At 58.4% G+C, this 14,244-nt stretch overlaps 1 protein-coding gene across 1 annotated transcript in view; it reads right to left on the bottom strand.

Annotated features, from left to right (window-relative positions):
• IQSEC1 (IQ motif and Sec7 domain ArfGEF 1) overlaps positions 1 to 14,244 on the bottom strand; it is a 376,503-nt gene that overhangs the window by 137,944 nt on the left and 224,315 nt on the right. The window contains 1 exon segment of the mRNA XM_057311963.1: positions 4,072 to 4,116. Within this exon segment, the coding sequence (XP_057167946.1) occupies positions 4,072 to 4,116 (45 nt within the window).

The following is a 14,244-nucleotide window of genomic DNA, read 5'->3' as shown; positions in this document are numbered from 1 at the left end:
GATCCGGCCCCCCTTCACATCCCCTGGTCCACCACACACTCAGGTCTCCCCATGCAGTGCTCTCTGGTGGAGGAGCCCCCTCGCCTGGGGCAGCGACTCATCAACCCTCAGATATCACCTTCCAACACCTCCTCAGAGCCTCCTTCAGCCCACACCGCTCTCCCGGACGTGCCTTCCTCCGAAATGATCCCGCACCCTGTGTGATTTGCTCCCCTGGACGTGCCTTCCTCCGAAATGATCCCGCACCCTGTGTGATTTGCTCCCCTGGATGTGCCTTCCTCCGAAATGATCCCGCACCCTGTGTGATTTGCTCCCCTGGACGTGCCTTCCTCCTAAGCGATCCTGTGTGTTTACTTGTTTTCTGCGGCTCTGTGCTGCCTGCAGTGCGAGAATCTCCTGGGCTTCTCCCAGGCAGGGCCCCTGCCTCTCTCTCTCTTCGCCGCCCAGCCCCCGGCGCAGCCCCACGCCGGGCTCCCCACGGGCACGCAGTCATCATTCGTGGAAGGAGTGAAGGATCTTGGGAAGCAGAATGGAAGGGTCTTCGCACACGAAATGCCCTCCTAGGCACAGCACGCTGCCCCCTCTGCTACTCCAGGTCCCCGGTTTGCACACGGCGGGGGTCCCGTGGCGTCCTTACGACACCCCTGCTCGGGGATGAGGGAACTGAGGCTCAGAAAAGACTCTGTGCCATGCATGAGGGGTGATATCCGGCAGACGGCAGCCTCAGATGGGAGCTGGTGTGGAGCCAGGCGGCCAGGCTCCTGAGGGCCACGTGCGGAACCAGGGGCCTGATCCCAGCCCCGTGCTCCGACAAAGCCAAAAAACAGAGTCGCGTGCCCCAGGAGGGCATTCCCTGGCGCTGGCACGCACACCGCTTCGAGAGCAGTGGTTCTCAGCCAGGGGCCGTTTTGCCGCCCCCCGCCCCCCCACCAGGGGCCATGCGGCAATGCCTGGAGACATGTGGGGTTGCCCCAGCTGGGGAGGGGTGTGCTGGTGGCATCTAGTGGCGTGTAGACGCTGCTCAACACCGTCTGATGCACAGGGTGGCCCCGCAGTAGAGAGCGACCCCTCCCCAGCTGTTAGTAGTACCGTAGTGGAGAAACGCGGCCCCGCAGGCTACCTCCCCCGGAAATATCCCATCGTGGACGGTTAGAACAGGAAGGGCATTCGAAATGGCTCCGTCCAAGGCTCCTATTGTACAAACAGGGGGTGGGAGGCCCAGCCAGGGAAAGGGCACACCCAGCATCCTGAGTCTGGGCCCAAGCTGGACCCAGGAAGCCCCACACTGTCCAGGGCTGGGGAGAGAGCAGCCGCTGGAGAACCGGGCTGATAACCGCGGGGCAGGTGGGGAAGGAGGGTGACCGTGGCCATCTGCCAAGGGTGACGAGCCCGTTTGCCAAGGTAGCACAGGCCTCGAGAAGGGCCGCCCCGCCCCTCTCCCCCGACCAGGACATCAGCTTCCCTCTCACGCCTGTGGCAGAGGAAGCCGGCTGTGCCTTTGAAAGGAGGCAATTGCTGGCTGAGACCTTTGTTTCTGAATTCCCAAGCTGTGGCTGGGGCCTCCGGAACCTCCGTGGGACGGACGGGCAGCACGGCACCTCCTCCACCGGCACCCGAGGGCCAGGTCTCCCTGAGGCCCCCACCACTCTGTTACGCACAAAGGGCGCAGAGGCCAGATGCTGGTGGGAGAGGGTCGGTGGGGGCCCTGGATCCTGGGCCTGGGTCTGGCACCAATATTCCTCTGGTCTCTGCATCTCAGTTTTCCTCATCTGGGAAATGAGAGCATGGAGCTTGGCTCTGCCTGGGTCCCAAGGCTGCCGTGAGGATCAGCAGACAGGATGCGTGGGACTGCGAGATCACAGGGCTGGGGCAGATCCCAATTAGCACCTGCCTCTTTTCTGTTCCTCAAATGGACCAAGCGTGTTCCACCCCAGGACCTTTGCACTGGTCACCCCCACCTCCTGGATGCTCTTCCTCTTCTGGTCTCTGGTTAAACGGCACCTCCTCACAGAGGCCTTTCCTGACCACCCTCCTATCGCTCTTTATCCCCTTTACTCTGATTTATTTTTCTTCATAGCTTTTACCACCACCTGACACGGTATTTTAAAGCCCGATTCCTTTGTTGGCAGCCTGTCCCCCAACCCGACACAGTAGCCCAGCAAAGGCAGCCGCACTGTTCACCACGGTATCGCAAGCACCCGACACCCATAGGTTCTCAGGAAATAAGAGCCGGGTGGACGAGGGGGAAAGGGCAGAGCCGAGGGGTCCTGGTGTCTGCTCTGACCTCTAGCTTGGTCCTCTAGGGCTGTGAAGGCCCTGGGTCATTGGCTTTGAGGTCGAGTGTGCCCAGCCTCAGGGGGTGGTGGTTACCGTGGCCATTCCCTGACCACGACCTCCTGTCTGGTCTGGAGAGAGCGGGGTCTGGGTCAAACCTGAGGGGAGCAGGGGACATGTGACGGCTGCTCTCCAGCCCCCAGACACTCCGGGACAAAAGCCACATCCACCCTCCCTTCATTCTAGAGGCTTCACCGCCTGGCCCTGAGCAGAGTGCTGACTAGGGCTGGCAGAGTGGATAACGTGGGGGGAGCCACGCTGCCGTGTGAAATGCGGGTGGCTTTCAGAGAAACCCGTGGCTCAGCTGCTTTGCAGGAGTTTTATGAACCTGTCACCCTGGGCTCAGCCCGTACTGCCACAGACACCCCCACACCTGCCCGGCACCCCGGGCCAGCCAGGCAGGGGCGTCCGGCTGTGAGCACGTGAAAACGCAGTGTGGCCGTGCGTGGTGCGAGCCCGTGCGGAGCAAGGGTGTGACGGCACGAGGAATGGGGTGCGCAAATGTGCTGGGCGCAGCGCGTGTGAGTGTGCCCATGCGGGTGAGGAGTACACTGTGGCCTTGGGGAGTGAGCACGGCAGGATCCGGGTTCACGTCCCGGCTCTGCTCACAGGCGGGGAATCCTGAACAAGCGACTTCTGTCAAAGGCTGCTATTAGTTCTGTGCGGTGGTGAAGTGGGCTACTGTGGGCTTTCGTCACACGTGCACACTCCTGTCAGCATCACACGTGCCTGCGGGATTGTCTGCGTGTGTGAGCCGCTGTCCACCCTCCAGGGCGGCTGCCAGCCCCAGGACGGCTCGAGGAAGCGGCACCCGATGGTCACCCCTCCGCCCTTCTCACAGCCTCAGGCAGCCTTAGGGTTTCAGAGCCGGTGGCCGTGCCCATCCCATCCCAGCAGAGCATCCGTGGCTCTTACCCCCAGCACAGGAGGCCCAGGCCCTGCAGGGTCTCCAGCGCTGGGGCTCACAATCTTGTGGGCCTCCCTTCAGGCTTCCCAGTGGGACTCGGCTCGGCCCGACCCTCTGCCTCACCCCTCCTGGCTCTGCGTGCTGGGCCACGTCCACCCTTGTGGACCGTCACCAAGTATGCCGCCTCCTGGCAGCAACCACTCCTCACAAGCGACCAGCCTATTTCTAGCCAACGAGGCCCGGTCCCCTCCTCCCTGCCTCACGCTGCTACACCAGACATGGTTCCCCACGCCAACCCCACTCCAGGACCAGCGGCCTGTGACTTGTCTTTTGTGCCCCTGGCCTGTGAGCAGAGATTGGCTGACTTTTGATCCATGGGACCTTCCTCTGTGGCTCGGTCTCCAACCCTCCCGTGTAAAGTTAGAGAACGTCTTTTTCTAAAGACATCTTATGGAAATGTCAAGATATAAAACCCATACCGAGGCAGAGGCCCTCAGACACCCCTGCTCCCACCAACTACCATCCGAAAACCAGTAGCAAGCATCAGCTTCACCCTTGGGCTGCAGCCCCGTTGTCATGGGAACTGGGGGCCACAGACTGGCCCTCAGAGGGACCCCCAGCCTTAGATCTCAGAGGAACCATTAACTGAGCCCTAGTCCTCAGGGGACCATTCCTCGCTGGACTGGTTCTCAGAGGACGTGTCAGCAGTACCTCTGGTCCCTGGGGGGAGGTTTAGGGCTAAATGGGGAGGCTAATTTCCCGTGATGCCTCTTGGGCCCCCCCTCGGTGCCGATGGGAAGAGCAGGCCCGAGGGGAGGGAGCGACAGTACCTGTAGCGGTCAGTGGACAGGCTGCTTCCGGTCTCCAGGGAGCTCCTGAGGTGGCAAAAGTGAGACAGGGTTACCCATGACCCCCGCACGACAAACGCTCCCAGGGGCATGCCAGCTCAGGCCACGCTGGGTGGTCCCAGGACAGGCTCTGGGGTAGGTAGCAGCCCTGGGAAACGTGTTTGGCCCCCACATGCAAGAAACCATGTGCTTCCTTTCCCTCCGACAGGTCAGATGAGAAGCTGCCCTGTGTCTATCCCAAATGCCAGTTCAGAGAGCTCAGTTACAAAGGACCCTCGGCAACATCCAGTCCAGTTTGCTCCCCGTTCACTGGAGAAACCAAGGCCCAAGGTCCCGCAGGGAGTCTTCCAGCCTGAAGCTCCTTGTAGTCAGAGACCCAGTGGGGGTCTGGGCCTGCCACACGGGGGCCTCCTGCCCCTGACAAACCCTGCCCGCACATGAGCTGGTCCCTGCCTCCTCACCCTCCTCTCATCCTACCCCCACCTCCAACCATCCTGCTACCTCGCTGTTCCTGCAACATGACAATCTCATTCCTGCCCCAGGGCCTTTGCACTTGTTCCCTTTGCCTGGGATGTTCGGCCCCCATCGCCACATTTGACACTCGCTTTCCAGTGTAGAGAGGACTTCCTGGAGTGTGTGTAGCAGCCCTGCCCCTTATGCTCTCATCTTATCGCTCTGCTTTATTTCTTTCAGAGCTTCACGTGCTTGTTCGCTGCCTGTCTTTCCAGGCAGGGCCTTGCGTGTCCTGCTCATCGCCGGCCCCACTGAGGAGACTAGTCAATCCTGTTGCCTGCTATCAACGGTGGGTCAGAGGTGGTGAGTGCAGGTGCAGTCAGAGGAGGGGAGGGAGCCCCGCCCGAGGTCCCACAGTGGCCAGTGAGGCAGCCTCTTAGCCTCATCATGGTTGAGGATACCGAGGCTCGGAGCCGGGAAGAACCATGGGCAGGGTCTACCAGCTCTGAGACAGGGATTAGGCTGGGATTGGGACTCAGGTGTGTTTGGCTGGGACCACCATGCTCTGTCCCTAAAGAGGCCTCCCATCGGAGACCTCGTAGACAACAGGCCAGGCTCACGAATGCCATGCCCAGACTCGATGTCCAGCTCTGGATCTGGGCCCAGGGCCAGCCCAACCTGGGGTCAGACCCCGCTCCACCCTCACTCGCTGTGGGTTTGGCACAAGTCTCTTTACCCCTCCATGCCTCAGTTCCACATCTGCAAAAAGGGGGATAAGTAAATCGTTCATGGGGGCAAATAATGGACCTGAAATGACTATAGAGAAACACGAGCCTCTGCTGTGCATGGGGACATGGCCAGTGTCCTAGGCCTTTGGGGCCTTGGGGTGTAGCCTGGCTCCCTGCCCTCCTGGGGAGTGGCTGCTATGACACTGGACATACCCCTGGAGGCAGTGTCCCTCGACTTCACCTCTCCTCCCATGCCACGCTGCCTGTCCTCCCAGGACGCCACCTCCCCACTGTGACCATTCTGCACACGCCTCCCCCACGTGATGCCTCAGAAGTCCACAGCCCCTGCTTCCTGTGGGCCTGTGCTTGGCCTTGGGCTTCGCCATTCTGAGCCAACACTGCATGCTTGCCATGGGTCATCCGAGCTTCAGCCTTGGTTTACCTACTTGCCCTTAGGAGGCTGACCCTCTTTCCACATCCCCACACTGACCTGCAGTTCTGGTCCAGCGAAAGCATTGCTGGTTTGCTGGATCCCATATTCAGCGGGTTAGATTCCCCAAAACAGAGCCCTGTCCCAGGTTCCTCCTCCTTCTCCAACCCCAGCTGCAGAGGCTACTGACAAGCTCCCTTCTCCCCTGGAGCCAGAGCCCACCCCAGGGCCACGCACCGTGGGCTCAGCAACTCTGCCTGTGTCAACGAGGCCTTGCCAAAGCTCAGCAAGAAAAGAGGATGTAATGGGTGGTGTCGGGATGCCATCCAGTCCTTTCTCCAGACTCCTCACTGTCTTGTGTCTGCTCTGGTGGGTGACGGCTTTTCCGGGATGGGGGGGGGAGGGCGGGGCTGGCTGGTGGGCCTTACATCGCTCCCGCAGCAGGACCCATACTGGGAGTGGTGAGGAAGGAGCTCCTGCCTTCAGGAAGCCCCTAGTCCAGACAAGGGGACCCAGTGCTCAGCACCTCTCCCCCAACAACTGGCCCCTCAGAAGCAGACGTGCCATGGGACGACATACCAATGTGATGTGACAGGGACACAAAGTGATGTCAAGGTGTCCAGGCGCAGAGCCACCTGACACAAGCAAAGGGGTTCGGCTCCCTAGATCTGGTCTTGCTCTGACTGCATCATGAGAACCCAGCAACGTCCCGGCCGGCCGCAGAGAACCCACCTAGTGCTCGGGACTGTTTCCACACATGTCGTCATCTAACTCTTGCACAACCCTCATGAGGCACAAGGCAAGTGCAGCTCGGGGCACCCTGTCCCTGGAACACCATTCTGTTTCCTGCCTCTTTAGCCTGCAGCAAACTCCTATTCACCCTACAAAACCCTGCTCGAGTGTCAACTCTTCCGTGCAGCCTTCTTTACCGATTGTGACCTCCTAAGCATATTGCTTGCTTCCTTCCTTCCTTCCTTCCTCCTTTCCCCTCTCCCACTTCCCGAATAACAGCGAGTCTATTTGAAGCAGCTCCTCTGTGCTAGGAGGCACTGCTGTTAATATTTCCCGGGAATCAACTCCTTTCGTCCTCAGTGGAGCCCGTGAGGGAGGTACGGTGACATGCCACCATACTGTGACACATGGCTCCAAGATGTGGAAGGGTCCACGATATTTTCCAGCCAGATAGTACTGTCACAGAAGTACACCTGTGAAGATGGGCACTGTCTGCTGAACACGACCCACCCCCACAGGGCTGAGGGGCCCTAACAGTCACACAGGGCCGACCCGGTCTGCCGTGGACCAGCCCGAATCCCTGTGGCAGGTAGTGGCCTCTGCCTGGGCTCTCCACTCCTCCCCACCCACGTCTGTGCCCATCCCCGGGATCCCCTTGGCAGCCTGAACCCCTCAGCAGTCCCCCTCCTGGAGTCTCATTGACCCGCCAACAGCCTAGCTAGGACTGGCTGTAAGTGGAGACCCTCCCTCTGCCACGTGCCCTGCTGGGTCCACGCAGCCGTGGAGCCACAAACTGAGGCCCATTCTGCTCCCCACTGTCTGCTGCTCAGCCTGGCTGCCAAGGAGAGAGGCCCACACCCGAGCAGGAAAGGCCTAGAGCGAGGGTGTTCGGAGAACACGAGAGGCCACCTGGCTGAGCGTACCTGCTTTGGAACCAATCACCCGAGCTCACACCACAGTTCCAACCTTGGTGGTGACAGAAACCCTAAGCCTCGGCTGCTTCCTCTGGAACAAGGGGTGGCAGTAAGCTCCACCTCCCATGGATGATGAGGGGAAAGACCAGAAAGCAAAAGCGCTTCGTAAACCAGGAAGCGCCAGTGCGTGCCTATCTGAGACACTCGCACAGCTATCATCATACGTGTCATCCTGTAGACGGAGATATTAGGCCTTAAGTGTTCAAACACGAGTTCTAGAGCCAAGAAGGCCAGGGTTCAAATCCTAGCTTTGTCGCACACAAGCAAGTTAACGAACCTCTCTGTGCCTCAATTTAGTATCCTCAACTGTAATGTTTTGGGAAGAGTCAACTGGCTCACACATTCAAAGCACTTAGAACAATGACGGGCACAGAGCCAGCATTCCATAAACGCCAGCTATCACTAAGATAGCTAGGATTCAGAAGATCTGTGTATTACTCAAGATACCTTATATTCTGTAACATATCATATAACGTATAATACCAACAGTGAGTGAATGTTGATGTGTTACGTTACCACTGATTCTGTACTCATAGACATTTGTTTTATCCACATATATAAAACCCTCATTTTATATGTGGGGAAACTGAGAGGTGGCTTCTTCAATGCCACTAGTCGTACTGGAGGGCTGAGCTGCTTTACCTCCCCCTGCCCAGGGGACCCTGGACCAGGCCCGGACAGAGGGCTCTCAGTCAGCCAGGCAGGGCTCCGGCTCCTCCTCCTGTCTGCAGTTCCGGTGCAGTGGATAAACTGTCCCTCCCGGCCACCCTGGACAAGGCGACTGCCCTGGGACGGTCCTTTCTCGGAACCCCCTGCCCCCAGCCCTACTGTCCTGGGCTCCCGGAGAGGCCACTTCCTTTCCTGCAGAATAAACTGGCTGCTCTAGTCCTCTCCATGCGAGCTTCGAAACAGCACCCAGCCGTTTATACCAAGTTCAGGAACAGGAAAAACTGCTTTGTGCTGGAACAAGTCAGGGGAGGGCCCCATGGGGGATGGGCCATGGCTGGCAGGGCCATGAGGGAGAGTCTGGGGGGGCTGGGTCATCTGGGGTTTTGGGGCCTTGGTGCTGATAACATGAGTGTGTTGCCTGTGACAATTCAACAAGCCGTACACTGGATTTCAGTAAAAATTTACATAAAAAACCCCGCGTGTTTCAGCCCCTGCCTGGGGCAGCAGGAAAAACCCAGAGCTTGGACCTACTGTAGCTGGAGGCCCCTTCAGGCACCCTACAGCAGCTGTGTGGCCTCGGGAAAGCCCCTTCCCCTCTCTGGCCTCAGTTTCCCTCTGCTGAATGAGGAAGTGGTGTTTCTATTCCAGGCTGTACAGTGGGGACAGCGCTTTTAAGAATACTGATGTACTGATGTCTGGGCCCTAAGCCAGGCCGATTAAGTCATATAACCTCTGGGGGTGTGTTCCTGCACTGTGGGTGGTTTTTTGTTTTTTTAAAATCTTTACTTGGAAATAACCATAGAGTCACAGGCAGTTGTCAAATACAATGTCCTGGGAGGTCCCCGGCACCCCCAGCCCGAGCCTCCTCCAGTGTTAACATCTTGCACAACCACCGGTCACCATCCAGGCTGGCACAGGTACCATCCACAATGGTTATTTTGACTTCACCGGTGAGACAAGCACGTGCGCGTGCGTGTGTGTACGTGTGCACGCATGCGTGTCTCCGTGTAATTTTAGCACCCGCGTAGCTTGGTGTGACTCCCACCGTGATCAATGACACGACGGTTCCACCACGAGGCTCTGTGCTACCCCCGCAGCCACGCCCGCCTCTCGTGCCCAGCCCCTCCCTGCTGACAACCCCCTCCGTTCCCTGTCTCCGTCAGTTTGCCATTTCAAGAACGCTCTAAAATGGACTTGTACAACACGTAACTTTTTAAGACTGGCTTTTCACTCCGTGTGGTTCCCTGGAGGCTCATCTGAGTTGCTGAGTAACTCATCCCCTCCTTCGGATGGACCCCACGGCCCGGACACACGGCAGGTGTCCGCTTGCCACTGAAGGACATCTGGCTCGTGTCCAGTTTGGAGGCCCTTATGAATAGAACCGCTACGCACATTCTGATACGGGGTTCTGCGTGAACCTAAGTCTTCGTTTCTCTGTGATAAATGCCCAGGAGTGCAACAGCCGGGTCCCATGAAGAGCATACATTTACTCTGACAGGAAACTGCCACCTGCCTTCCAGAGTGGCCAGCATTTCAAGCTGCCATGATGTTTTATCTCAGCCACTCTCAGAGCTATGCAGTGAGATCTCACCGGGGGCTGAGTTTGCATTTCACGGACGACTCGTGGCGTTGACCGTTGTTTCTTCCATCTGTCTGCTGCCCGTGTATCTTCTCTGTGAAATGTCTGGTGAAGGCACCTTCATTTTTAAAATCTCCCCAGATGGGTTTAATAGACAACCAGCTAATCCCCTAGCACTTCTGAACTTGGAAAGTTTAAAAAGAACCTGGTCGCTGCTGCAAGAGTTCTGGGCAGCCTGTGCTTTCTGGAAGGGATACTTGGAGGGCTCTACGGTGGGGTCCGGGGTGCCACAGGTGGCTCTGAGCTACTGTGTCTCAGGCCTGAGGGGGATGCTGTCTGTTCCTGAGAAGGAATGGGGAGAAAACAGAGAGCAGAGACAGAGGGCATGGAAGGGGACCCCTCCTGGGAGCCCCCCACTCCAGGGAGTCAGCTCAAAGCCCACAGGAGCCTCTACGAGTGGGCTTGTCTGTAGAAAGCAGTGGGTGGCTAAGTCCATGTGTGGGATGAGTTCACGACCCCGGAGGGAACTTGAGGCCAGGCAGCTCCAAGCTGTCACAGACCCCGGAAGAGACACAGTTGTGGAATTTATGTCATTCTCCAAAGGGGCGTGGGAGGCCGCAGCCCACCCTCCCTGTCATTAAATAAGCAATACATGGTCACTGCATCGACTGTAGGACTAACAGCAGAGCACAGCAAGGACATAAAATCGTCCACCGTCCAGCTCTCTAGGGACTAACCAGTGTAACTATTTGAGAATATTTTCTGGCCGGGACTTCTCTAAATGTGTGCCCGTGACTGGGCATATATGTTTTTTGGTTACACAAAAACACAGTCTGTTCTATAAAATACTCCCGCCCCACCCCCTTGCTCCACGCTTCTCTTGAGTGTGTTTTTAGGTCTCAAATATTCCTGCGCGTCACCCCTTGGAAAGCCGCCTGGAACCCCTGTGGGTTCCCCGCCGCCCCAGGTGGGTGCTGGGCTCGGGTCCATCTCTCCGGTCCTGGTAAACAAGGCTGCGGGACCGTCCCATCAATACGGTCTCTGTGCACAGGCTGGGGTGTTCTTCTAGGACCCGTTCCTGGAATTTCTGGGTTACGGGGGGGAATGTTTTTATGTTTCTGGGTACACACGGATGCTGACCCAAGAGGCTGGACCAACACATTCCTAGCAGCAGCGACGGCGAGCGTTCGGCCATTCTCAGGGCCGCAGAAGTGTCTCTGTTTGGGGCAGAGACGAGGGCGAGGGAGGAGGTGCAGGGCGCCAACCTGCCCCATGCCTACGCTGTGCCCCGTCTGCGTGAGTCAGCTGACACATGCCACAGATGCTGCGAGAGCAACGGCGGGCCCTCTGGCTGCCAGGGAAAAGGCACCTCAGGGCCAGGACCGGGGTGCTGTCACCCTTCCTCTCTGGGAGTGTGGAAGCAAAGACACAGAGAAGGTGCGGGCTGGCCCTGGGACTTGAACCCAGCAGTGACCCTCTTCCTTGCCAGGCTGCCCTGTTGTCTCATCCCCTTATCCCTGAGGGGTGAGGCTTTTTGCCCAATGTCACACAGTGGTGCTCACAGACGTGCTGGGGTTCCCAGTTCTGGTCTCAGGAGCTAAGGGACGCTGTCTCAGCCTCTGCTTCCTCATCTGTGATCTTCTGCCTCAGAGGCCAGCGTGAGGCCCCGGGAGCTGCAGACTGGAGGCGCCTTGTAAACCAGACAGACGTAAGGTGTTGCCATGCTGGCTCATGCCCTGGCTGTCCTGCCCAGTCCCCCACGCCCCTCCTGGGGCTTCCCTCTGAAAAGGCCACAGAGGGCTCCTGCCCACCCACCCTCGGCCTTCCTGTCCTGGCTCTGGGCCCCAGACAGCCCTGCCCACCAGCCTCAGGCCCCACTACCCAGAGGCACAGTGAGACGATTGTCCCCAGGTTGGCCTCCATGCCCCTCTATCCTGCCAGGAAGCTCTGCCCAGGAGCTCAGCCTGAGTCTGGAAAACTCCCTGCTGGCAGGGGGGGCGGGGGGAGTGTGCCTCTGTGCAACTCCCCTGGACAGAGGCGTGGAGAGAGACAACTGGATGACCAGGCAGGGGCCCTGGGTGAGACCTGGAGTGCATCCAGTCCCTCTCTGGGCCTCAGTTTCTCCATCTGCACCATAAGAGAGTTTGTCTAAAGAAGTGGTTCTTAACTTTGGGGGTGGGGGGGTCTCGGGCCACTTTGGGACAGTGATTCATGCATCCCGCATACTAACCACACAGCCCCCACTTTGGGCCAGGCTCTCTAAGAGCTTAGTACTGACTCATATCACCCTCACAACCAGCCTGCAACTCGAGATGTCTGTATCCCCACTTCACAGTTGAGAAAACAGAGGCTCCCAGACATGGTCATAGGCACTATTCAGAGCGCAGGGCGATACAGAGTGAAGAAGACAGATGTAGCACTGTCCAGGTGGAGGAAGGGCGAGGACAAGAAAAGGAGACAAGCTGCACGCAAACAGGGTCACTTGGACCAGCACAGAAAGTAGAAGTTGGCGTGTGAGATGGGGTGGGGGCCCCCTTAGACACAAGCCAAGAAAAGCCCCTAGGAAGAAGCGACCACGGAGCCTAGGTCTGAGTGACGATTGAACGCTGGCTCAGAAGGACGGGGCTCTGCGTAAAGAAAAAGCAAGGGAAAGACCCGAGGTGGAAACCAGAGGAGCACATTCAAGGTGAGGGTCCCTCTTGGGGAGCGAGGGGCCAGGCCAGGCCTCTGCTGCAGGAATGAAGTCTGGCTTGGCGAGGGAGGGCCACTGAGACCCCCAACACCACCACTCCAGCATCCCATCCTCTTCTGCCACCCGAGAGGTCCCACCAGGGATTCTCTCCTTAAGGCAGAGACATCAGCAGAAGGTGTCTACAGGTCAGGGCAGCTGGCGAGGGCACGTCCAGTCCTTCCTGCCTGGGGGAGTGGACTGAGGCCTCAGCCTGTGGCTCGGAGCCTGGCCACGCCTGTGCCCCAGGGCCTTTGGCACTGCATCTGGGACTGCCACATGCTGTCATTCCTAGGCCCAATTTGCTGATGGGCAGGGAGCGCAGAGATGCTTTAGTCCAACAGAGGCCGGGAGGGGGCGGTGTGTTGCAGTCCCTCCCAACTTGGACTCCTTGCCCTGCCAGAACCATCGGGCACCACCCCATCTCCAGGAGAGACGCAGCTTCCAGCAAACCCACCGGGTGCCCTTGGCCCTCCTGGAGGGTCCTTCCTGGGTTTTCAGCCTCACCCTTACCACGCGTCAGGCTCTTCTGGGTGGGTGCTGACAGGATCTCATTTAATCTACAAGCCTGTGGGCCGCTCGGGTTTCTTATCCCCAATCTTATAGATGAGGAAACTGAGGCTCAGAGGGGCTCACAGCTGCCTGAGGCCTGAGGCCTCTCGGCTGGTAAGCAACCCCGCCCAGACCCAGACCGGGGTCGTTAGGGCTCTGTTCCCCACCCTCTTCTCCATGGTTCCCCTCATCCACTGTCATTCCAGGCAGCTGACCCCCAACCAGGAGAACTTTCTGACCCCGCCCAACCTTAGTGGGGAAGATTTGCTGAACCGTGTGTTGCCGGAGGGTATCTTTCCCCTGCAGGGCTGGGGGTAGGCCCGGGGGGGTGTGGTTTTGGATAGCCAGAAAACAAGCCAATTCACCCCAAACTCAGCAACTTACACATTTAAAAAATTTAACTTTTAAATAGTCAACACATTCTCACGGTTCAAACATAAATAGAAAAGATATCAAGTTTAAAGTCTCCCTCCCCACCGCCCCGCCCCCACCAAGGCTCCCCCTGCCCCCAGGGAGCCCCGGTCAGCAGTTTCTTGGGTATCCTTCTAGAATGTCTTTATGCGGATATACACAGACGCATACGTGCATAGCTAAGGTATTACTAGCTAAGGTATTACGTACAGGCTTGCTCCTCACACAGAGGTCTTCTCCTGGACACGCTGCCCTTGCTTTCCCCTAACAATACGTCCTGGAGCTGAGTAGTGCCCCCTGAGCCACCTCAGACTGAGGACTAAGGCAGGTGAAGGGGGCAAGTCTCCTTGTGTAGGGGTGAAGGGCAACTGTCTTCTGTGGCTGGGGAATGCTGGGGGCCCTCCCTGACCCAAGCCCCTGACCCTGGAGCAGTGGGGTGGGCACAGTGCCTGCCTCCTGGGTGCAGGGCTGGCCCAGAGCCATGGACCTCGGTGGGCACCGTGTCCCCTTCCACATCCAATGTGGGGCCCCTGAACAGCACCCTGTTCTCAGACACACTCTCAGACACACACATGCATGCACGACACAGTGTGCACACACACGATTGTGCATATGTACAAGCATGAAGACCCTCCCAGCAGCTGGGAGTACCCCGGGGTGGGGCGCTCAGGCCACCAAGCACAGGGTCACGCGGTGAGCAAGACAGCTGGGATGTGATCCTGCTACTGACGCCTCGAAGGCCGCACTCAACAACCACATGAAAGGCAACCCTGCCCCCAGGCTCCCTTCAACTGAAAGCGGGGAGCTAGGACCTGGGGTGATGAATAGCTCGGGTTCCACTTGTAAGCTCTTTTCATGTAGATTTGCCACTCCTTCCTGCGAACTGGGTGTGTTCGTTC

The sequence above is a fragment of the Ursus arctos genome, unplaced genomic scaffold, assembly GCF_023065955.2.
Source record: "Ursus arctos isolate Adak ecotype North America unplaced genomic scaffold, UrsArc2.0 scaffold_14, whole genome shotgun sequence".
NCBI classification, from domain to species: Eukaryota; Metazoa; Chordata; class Mammalia; order Carnivora; family Ursidae; genus Ursus; species Ursus arctos.
The sequence above is the reverse complement of the archived record's forward strand: the minus strand, read 5'-3'. Positions and strand labels throughout refer to the sequence as shown.